Below are 10,071 nucleotides of genomic sequence, written 5' to 3' on the forward strand. Positions count from 1 at the left end.
CTGACGAATGAAATGCATATGAAGTTCAATGTGCTTCATCCGCTGATGCTCTACCGGGTTGCGGGAAATATGAATAGCACTCTGATTGTCACACCAAAGAACAGTGGGACTATCAGGAGGAAAACCAAACTCAGTCATTAACTATCGAAGCCATAAGATCTCCTAACTAGCGAGCATAGCAGAGTGGTACTCAGCCTCTGTAGATGATAATGCATGAGCAGTCTGCTTCTTGCAAGACCATGTGAAAGGACCAGAGCCAAGATAGAAAACAAAGTCGGAAGTAGACTTCTGATCAGTGACATCACTAGCCCAATCTGAGTCAGTGTAGCCAACAATGTGAGGTTCCCCTGATGTATAATGAATGCCATGAGAACTAGTGCCCTGAATGTACCTCAAAATACGTTTGGCAGCTTGCTAATGACTCTCATGAGGATCATGGGAGAATCGAAAGACAAGACCAACCGCAAAGGAAATAGTAGGATGGGTGTGAGTTAGGTACAACAAACTGTCAACCAACTGCCTGTAAAGTGTAGAATCGACTGAAGGAGTGGGACAAGCTGTGGTCAAAAGAACCCCTGACTGAAATGGTGTGGGAGCAGGCTTGCAATCAAGCATGTCGAAGTGTTGAAGCATGTCAAGAGCATACTTCTGCTGGTAGAGAGAGATCCCATCAGAAGACTGAATCACCTGAAGACCAAGGAAATAGTGCAAGAGACCGAGATCTGTCATCTCAAACTGATCCATCAAGGCACGCTGAATATGCTGAATCATAGAGGATGAGCTACCCGTGATGAGAAGATCATCAACATATAGCACAAGAATCAAAATGTCACCCTGAAGAAGCTGAATGTAGATGGTGTAATCAGAATGACTGCGGGAGAACCCAATGGAGAGCAAGAAAGAGTCCATCTTCTCATACCAAGCCCGAGGGGCCTGTTTGAGACCATACAATGAACGCCGAAGTCTACAAACCAAAGAACTATCCTGCACAAATCCCTGAGGTTGTTCCATGTAGATTTCCTCCTGTAGATCCCTGTGCAAGAAGGCACTCTTCACATCCATCTGAAAAAAAGGCCAACTCCGAGAAGCTGCAAGAGAGAGTACAAAGCGAATGGAATTCATCTTAGCGACAGGGGCAAATGTCTCAGAGTAATCAATACCCTCAACCTGTGAAAAACCCTTTGCAACAAGACGTGCCTTGTACTTATCAATGGAACCATCAGCAGCATATTTAGTGCGATACAACCAACGACACCTGACCATCTTTCTGCCCTTAGGAAGAGGACAGAGATCCCATGTATGATTCCTCATCAAAGAAGAATACTCCTCCTCCATAGCACAATCCCACTCAGGGTGACCTGTCGCCTCTGAAAACTTCTGAGGATCATCTAAAATAGCATGACTCAAAAGACTAAAACCCTTTGTGTGAGAATGAGTGCGATGAGTATGTGAAGGATCACCAGCTAGAGGACTTGCCGCTGCAATAGTAAGGCGAGCCCACTTGGGCATTTGAGGTGGAGCAGGTGGAGGTGGGGATGGTGGGGGTGGGGATGGTGGATCATCAACACCATCATCAGAATCATCCTCAAAAAGATCCTGAAGTGGTGCAGTGGCCAGAGTAGGTAGAGGAGTAGACACTGGAGTCGGGGTATCCACTGTGGGAAGACGCTCATCAAACAACCTATACACCTTAATATCCTCACAATAGCCAACAAAAATGAGTGGTCAGCTCTTCCGCTCCATGGCTTTCCTCTGAACATTAGGAATAAAGGCCCATGCCTCACTACCAAATACCTGAAAAAAGGAAACATCAGGCTTGTCATGAGACCAAGCCTCCTCAGGAGTCATATGTCGAATAGCCTTGTGAGGCATCTGATTCTGAATATAGTTGGCACAATTGATTGCCTCAGCCCAAAAAGATGAATCCATGGACCTGGACTGAATCATACAATTCACCATCTCCCGTAATGTTCTGTTCTTGCGTTCAGCGACACCATTCTGCTGAGGGGTGTAGGGAATAGTAAACTAATGTTGCAAACCATGCTCAGTGGAAAAATCTCTGAAAGCTTGATTCACATACTCCCCCCCATTATCTGTATGTATCTGCCGAATAGAACAGCCAGACTGCTTCTCGACAAATGTTTTGAAGATTCGAAATGAATCAAAGACATCAGATTTGTACTTAAGAAAGTAGACCCATGTGCATCTGGAGAAGTCATCAATAAACGTGAGTACATACTTGGCCCCTGAAAAAGGAGTGGGAAATGACATGAGATCACTGTGAATCAACTCCAAGGGTGCCAAAGCACGAGAGGCTCTCCCCTTCAGAAAGGGATCTCTGTGATGCTTGCCAAGAACACAACCATGACAAACACCATCAGTGCAGGAAATCTGTGGGAGCCCGAGAAAAAGTGCCGGTGTACTCATCTGCTGAAGATATCTGTAATTGACATGGCCCAATCGCTCATGCCAAAACTTACTCACCGAATCTGCATGTGCTATGAGAGATGAACCTATACCCGAAGAGGGATCAAATTCGTCAAATCTGTAGAGACAAGATGCAGAATCCACACTACCAGAAGCCACAACCAAATCAGGGTCATGGAGGTCCCGAATAACCACATCATGTGGTGAGAACTCAACTATTTTACCAGAGCCAGAGTGGCAAATCTGATAAATGGACAGGAGGTTCGTCGAGATGTCAGGGACAACCAGAACATTCTGTAGAGTACCCCCATCCAAAGAGATAGATCCTGAACCCAAGATGGAAAGTTGAACTGAGTCACCCACTACAATCTGTGAAATACCATAAGAGGCAAGAGAAGTAACCAACTACTAAGTGTGTGTCATATGGTGAGAAGCACCAGAATCTATAATCCAAGTGGACCCAGAGGTCAAAGCTCTAGCAGTGAGAGCATGACCTTTCCCTGTGGAAGGAGAAGATGCTTGAGGTGAGGAAATGTGATGCTGCTGCATGGCTTCCTCTAAAGCCTCTAATCATTTCCAACACCTGGAAACTGGATGTCTGTCCTTTCCACAAAAACTGCAAGTGTCTGATGATTTCTTCTTAGTCTTGGAGGAAGACTCACCGGACTGTGAAGGTTTCCCTTGTTTGGGAGGAACTGGTTTTGAATCAGACTTAGGAGTAGGCTTGGAGGAATTCTCACTACTTGCAGAAAGCTTTTTCGGCTTCGGTTTCTGCTTCTGTTTGTCCTTCTCCTTAGAGGACTGAGCAACCAATGCTTTGTTTTTGGAGCCTGAGAGCGTATCCAATTGAGAAAGATGAGACTACTCATGAGACAAGTGCTCACAAAAGACATCAAAGCTAGGCATGGTGAAATTAGTACCCAAACCATCCATGGTGGAGTAGAAAGCAGAGGCAAAAAACTGAAAAGGACCCCGAAGTTTTGAAAGAATCAAATGAATGCACTCTATATCGGTCTTGTTCTTTCCACATCCTTGAAGAACAGATCTGGTAGTCTTGAATTTGTTCAAAAAATCCTCAATAGTGGGAAAGGTATCAGGTAACAATGAAGTCAACTCTGCCTCAATCTGTAATGCCCAAATCTCATTGACCCTCCCGAAGAGAGAATCAAACTTCAACCATATATCCTGAGGAGTAAGCAACTAATCAAGGTGAAACAGAAGACTGTCGGAGACATGCAAAGTGATCAAACCCATGGCCTCATCGAGCTTGTTCTGGTACATAAGAACCTCATAAGGATGATGAAGGTCTGGCTGAACCTCATCCAAAGTAGCCCACAACCCTCGTGACCTGAGAAGCATTGTGATTCGGGGCTTCCAGGTGTGATAGTTGTGTGAAGTCAACAACTCAACTGAAGGATCTACCATGAGAACAAAGAAAAAACTCTGCACTTGCACCTGCTTGTTGGTTGTTTTTATTATGTGATCTTTCAGAATAGACAGAAGATGCAGAAGGGTTTGTTTGTTTTGAGAGTTTAGGTGTTCCTAATTTCTGATATAAATGACAGAAAGTGAGAAAAAAACAGCCCCCCACAATGGAAAAATCCAAACCCTAGTACATAGTAATGAGAAGGAAGTAGTGCATAAGCAAAAAAACTTCAAACCGATATCTCATGTACCTGGTGAAAATTCTAAGAAAAAAGATCACAAATATGAATGGATCATGTTGAGAGCTTTCCAATGCCTATTCGTTTTTGAAAAATGGAGTCCGTTTGCCCATTTTATGGCCCCGGAAGTACAAAAAAAAAGTCTGACTTTGACTGGTAAAAAACATAGTCAAACAGTAGATCCAAGAAAAAAATCTACCACCACAAGTTCCAGCTCGGAATCACCTTTCCAACGCCTATTTGTTCACCAAAATCCGACTTCGGATGCACGATCTAGGCCCAAAAAACCAACCCCCTCTCAAAAGGACTAGAGAGGAGGCGCTGGTGGTGCTCCGGGCGAAGGTGGTGCTTGGGCCAGGCGCAGGAGGTGTTGGGGCAGAGCGGCACTCGAGCGGGGCGGAGGTGGCGCTGCCCGGTGGAAGTGGCATAGCCCGGTGGTGGTGGCTCACCAGCGGTGGCCGGAGCAGCGCCCGGAGCGGCGAGGTTGATGCCGGAGCAGCGCGGAACTGGGAGGGGTTGCCGGAGGGAGTTTCCGCCGGCGGGAGGCGTCATGTCACGGACTGTGGCACCGAGGACATCATGGACTGTGGTGCCAGTGGGGCCGGCTTGACAGGTTCGTACGGCACCGGACTGTCAAGTCCGGTACCCTAAAAATTGGCTCTTTTTTTTTAATTTTTTTTTTTTTTTTTGCGAATTTCTTTTGATTTGTTTGATTTTTTTTTTTTTGTAATTTTTTTGAAAATCAAAACAATTCGGCTTGCATGCCGTAAAAAGGCAATTTTTTTTTTGTTGCAAATTTTTGTTCTCGATTTGCGTGCCAGGGTCGTACGGGCTTGGAGAAAAAAAATCACCCAGATGCTCAGGGGTCAAAAATGGACAAATTTTATATGACTATAGGGGTTTTTGGGTCTTCTGAGCATGATGGTGAGGTCCGTTTAGGCCCAAAGTGCTCAGAAAAAAAAGAAGAAAAAAAAAAAAAAAAAACCTTAACCCTAAGCACACAAAAAATGTCTGAAACTCCAGATCTGCTTCCAAAGCCAAAAATCTCAAAACAAGAATAGATAGTTGTAGATCTGACGCTCTGATACCATATAGGAGTTGAGAAATACAACCCCAGAGTAGCCTGAAGATCTTCTGCAAGCCGAATAACCTGTTACAAGGAGAAGCAATGAAGCAAAATCTGAAGAACAAGAAAAAAACACAGGAAAAACTATTCTCCAAACAAGAGAGCTCCAATTCACCAGGAAAAAGTATTGTGAAAAGATAATACAATGAAAAGAAAAAGTAACCTCTAATAGGTCAAGAAACCCTAAAAAGGGAAAACCCTAGGTTTGCACATAATAATTAATTAAAATAATTAATTATATGCACCTAATGTTAGCTTAAGTGTAAAAAGATAATTGGAAACTTAAAAAATTAAACAAATAATGTTTAATTAATCAAGTAAAGACCCAATTACTCTAACAATATATTTTTTAATTTAAAATTATAAATAAAAATTGAATATCTGATATTATCGGATATCTGATTTAATCGGATATCCCATTTAATCGGATATTCGATTTGCTTAGGTAATTACCATGCCAATGTGTACTGACACCCAAGCCAAGCAAAAAGTCAAAACAGAGTTTCGCATTTTTAGGCAAGTGGAGAAGGCTATTTTTTTCACATCGCCACCTTTTGGCCCCCCATGATCCTACACTAACCCATTACAGACATATCAGTTCAATCATGACCGTTGGATTACATAGCAATCAGCTACACATTGTTCTAGACAACATCAACCGCTCTTGGATCACTAGATAGAGTTTCCTATTAATAGTACTAGCCTTGCCATTGAAACTTGGTTGCTTGAGGTTAGTTAAGCCATGCGGCTAGGTCTTGTCCTTAGTAGAAATTGTACATGAACATTAGATAGTTGTGAGATTTTTGGTCATTACGTACTTGGCGATTGATGTTCACTTGACTCGTGTATCTATAAAGATGTGTGTGTTGTGGGTTCAAGACCTAGGCTCGGTGACTATGTAGAGAGGATCTAATGAGACCTATTATATTTGAAGGACTATGTACCACTAGTACATTATCCTTAGTTGTTTGTAGGCTTCCAAGAGTAAGCCTAATCTTAGTGGATGAGAGTATAATGTCCACATTTTATTTTCTATTACATAAGCAACAAACTAGGGTATTGAACCCTTCAAAACAAAATGTTACATGGGAAAAATAAAGTATATCATCAACAAGCTATTAACAATGCACTAACAACATATCAGAGTTCAAATTTTGTAACAAGAACATAAATAGAGCAAAGAAAAACATAGAACTTAAGCGAAAAAATAACTCCAAAACACAAAAATTAAGCAAAAAGCTCTCTCTAGTTTTCAATTATAAGAAACTTATAACATGGTTAAAGTAGTGTTTGCCCCATTTTTTGATGTAACGTTTGAGCTCCATTTCTTGTTGTTACTTTTAATGATCATTGATGATTTAACTACACTACTATTATTAATAGATTTGATTAAAATGATTGATTATGCATTTGATGTCTATATATAGTATCGATGGTATGTAAAAGATGTGACTTTTTGTTTCATAATATTGTGATATGTTACACATTGATTAACGTGTCTGCCATACATATTGCATAGTATGTCGTGTGTCTAGATGTAATTTTATCTTATACCAAATACAATAACACTAGTAACTATACTAACAACTATGATAGGCTAACCACCACATACAACAATGTGTTTTAAAAGGAGAATAAATGTGCGAGGGAGAGAATGGGGAATTTATATTACTTTTGAAAAGTATAATAGGAAGCCAAATAGCAGTAACAATAATGGAGAGGCCGCCCATTAATGGGGGCCATCAGAAGTAGGAGAAGAAGCTGACAAACGATGTTGTGGGTTGTTAGCAGCACGCATCTGCACCACTTTTTTGTGGGAATTAGAATGGATGCAGCTCACAAAAGTTGGGCTATTTGCCGGTCTGTACTCTGGATACAACCTCCCAGACCTGTACCGAACACCACAAGCATTGCACAGTGTTTTAGGGCCCATCGGCCCCTCTCTCCACTGCGGGGTTTTGTGTGTTGCGCAATGCATGCATCTCCTAATGGTTGCCCTTTTCCTCTTCGCCTTTTCCACCCCTCTTCTCTTGCTGCGCTTGCGTCCTGGTATAACCATACTGAATTCTTCTTTCTTCATTTTCTCCTCTTCCTTCTCTTCAAACTCTCGCAGCCACTGCACCACTATGTCCTCCTCTTCCAACTGAAACAACCCAAAAAAAACCAAAAAGAAATTCACTCCCATAAGGTCACAAACTTGATCAATTCTTCTGATTCTTTACCTACAACTTTACACCCTGAGATAAAGGAATGCCCATAGCACTCACTTTGGTGAAAGATCATAGAATGTGATTCAAAAGATCGATAGTAAATAAGCACTACACAATCGATAGAAGTTCTGATAAGAGATCATAAAGTGATTGACAGTAAACAAGCACTACACAATCGATAGAAAAAAACAGTTAACAGCTATAAAAACTCGATATCACTAATCATATTTTGTGAACAACTTACTGTTGAAAATTGAAAAATCTCGGAGTTAAGTTGGGCAAGAGAAGCGCAGGAAGAATCGATGCCATTGTTCTTGAAGAGAAGCTGCTCTGACGTGCTGTCCGAAATGGTGCCTCCAATGGTGTCGTCAGAAAGCTCGAATAAATTATCCGCCATTTGAAACTCCACAAATAAGTCATCTGGTATGGTAGAGGCCTTACCAGTGGAATCATCAGAGTTGAAATAAGAAAACAAACTGGTCTCCAATTCCAATTCCATGATTGAGCTCCCAAGTAGACTGAATTGGGCAGATTTGCAGAGCGGTGGTACCTACCAATTTTTAGATGCGGTTTGTAGCAAGTGGATTCCAACGTGTTTTAAATGGATGTGAACGGATGCATATGTTAATGTGTTAAGGTCCCATGGCAGTACCGTTTGTCAGATGGAATTATCAACGTTATATCACATGGTCCCTGATTCACGTTTTTTATGGATTCACTTTTTCTGGTTTCTCGGATGAAGATTCTGAGTGTGTTTTCTTCTTGGACTCACTTTTTGAAAGGTTGGGTTTGATTGGTACGTAATTTTGGAAAAGAAAATTATTTGATTTATTAATTCAAGCGAAGATTAGTTAAAATTATGTTCATAAAGAGTTAGAATATTGTATATAATATATGTTAAGGGCAGTTAGGACTTAGTTTGATATTTAAGTGATTGATGAAATTGGTTTTCTTTGTATATTTTCTAGGGATTTTGGTTGAATTCAATTGTTGGGTTGATTTGATTTCTATATGATTTTTATAAAATAAATTTTCTTGTTCAGTTAATTATATTTAAGTTTGATCATCATATAAATTTGATGAAATTGATTTTCTTTATTTGGTATGGCTAGGACTTAATAGGATCATATGCGATTAACAAAAATGAGTTCCTTTATCATGTATGGTTTGGCTTAGGTTTGATTGGCATGCTAGGATTGTGGGTTCTCCTATAAGGAAATGACTATCTCATCATCAAGATGCACTATTGCATCCATGGTGGATGCTACATAACTAAAGTTTAGACTTTTCATCAATGAGGATCATTTGCAGCTTGTTCAGTGTACCATCGCCTCAAATAAATAATAGCGATCCTTTTTTATGAGAAGTCAAAACTTATGTACATCCATTCCCCTTCTATAATGTGCATATATTTTCCTATTTGGTCTAGTTGGAGTTGGTTTCAATTCTAAGGCGGATTTGACCTTTGCATCAAGATTTAACCAAATGAATTTCTTATCAAGTATTCAAGTAAAGGTTGGGTGTGATCTCCATGTAACTTAAATGAAATACATTCCATTGTTGAGTTTGATTTGGTTAAGGTTAGATCCCCATGTGATTTATATGTTTCCCTTCTAAGTATGTGAATTCTCTTACTATTATAATTGGACCTTGGTTTCACCCCTAAATAATTTTAACATTTTATAAATTTTTGCATTAAAAAGAATTAATGAGATTTAATCCTCATATCAATAATGATGTAGACCTTAAAGACAAACAAAATTGAACTATCTATAATAACTAGTAATGATAAATTTTAATTTAGTCCAAACAACTATGTAGGAACCTATACTATCTCATACACTTTTTACTTAAATGGCTTTAGGGAGCACCTTAATCAAAAAATAAAATCATTCTACTACTTTATAATAATATGTAAAAAATTAAGAATCATTTCGCACTTTTATAAAAGAAATGTCTAAGACAAATACAAATTCTAACTTATTTATGTTTTTCTACTTCGATAATTTGAAATTCTAAAGTTACTTTTATGATGATTATTTTTTAATTTAAAAAAAAAATCAAATTTACTTAAATACGAGAGCTTTGATGGGATGCAAACTTTTGTCTTTTTTGTAATTGAAAAAATATACCCTCTTGCCTTATATTTTTGTATTATAATAATTTATCATCAATAAATTTAAGTTGGCCTAGTGATGGAGAGCTTGTACTCTTAAAAAATAGGCCACATGTTCAAATCATGTAGGGGTTAAGGTATGTTCACCTCATTTGTATCAAAATTAGATGTCTCTTGCAAGGAATACAAGGTAGGCTTATATTACTATAAGCCATTTGTCGACCCATAAATAGATCACCTAGTATCGTGGACTATAAAAGAATCAATTTACTACATATGCATAAGGGTAGTAGTATACATATCCAAGTACATATATGTATAGATATTTATTGCCATGTGACAGTTTATCTAGATGCATATCACTATGTGGTAGTATATAAGAATGTGTGCATGCATGCACACACATACGCACACGTGCGCGTGCACACACACACACACACACACACACACACACACACATCTCTATATGTATTAGCTACAAGTCTTTATGCAAGCCCTTTCTAATTCTTTTATAGCTACTTTAATTAA

At 39.5% G+C, this 10,071-nt stretch overlaps 1 protein-coding gene across 1 annotated transcript; it reads right to left on the reverse strand.

Moving 5' to 3' along the window:
- Window positions 1-6,858: 6,858 nt before the first annotated feature.
- Window positions 6,859-8,022, reverse strand: LOC131047404 (GATA transcription factor 10). The gene is made up of 2 exons (XM_057981289.2): window positions 7,672-8,022; window positions 6,859-7,360 (listed from the first exon to the last, which is right to left on the reverse strand). The coding sequence occupies exons 1-2, from the start codon at window positions 7,924-7,926 to the stop codon at window positions 6,947-6,949; spliced, it is 669 nt and encodes a 222-aa protein (XP_057837272.2). The 5' UTR covers window positions 7,927-8,022; the 3' UTR covers window positions 6,859-6,946.
- Between the last annotated feature and the right edge of the window lie 2,049 nt (window positions 8,023-10,071).

Source organism: Cryptomeria japonica, chromosome 2 (assembly GCF_030272615.1).
Source record: "Cryptomeria japonica chromosome 2, Sugi_1.0, whole genome shotgun sequence".
NCBI lineage: Eukaryota > Viridiplantae > Streptophyta > Pinopsida > Cupressales > Cupressaceae > Cryptomeria > Cryptomeria japonica.

Excerpts from the sequence above, each read along its gene's own strand:
- LOC131047404 (XM_057981289.2), bottom strand. The coding sequence starts at position 7,926 with ATGGAATTGGAATTGGAGACCAGTTTGTTTTCTTATTTCAACTCTGAT. Across the intron at positions 7,361-7,671 it reads AGATTTTTCAATTTTCAACA|TTGGAAGAGGAGGACATAGT; the intron begins GTAAGTTGTTCA and ends GGGTTGTTTCAG.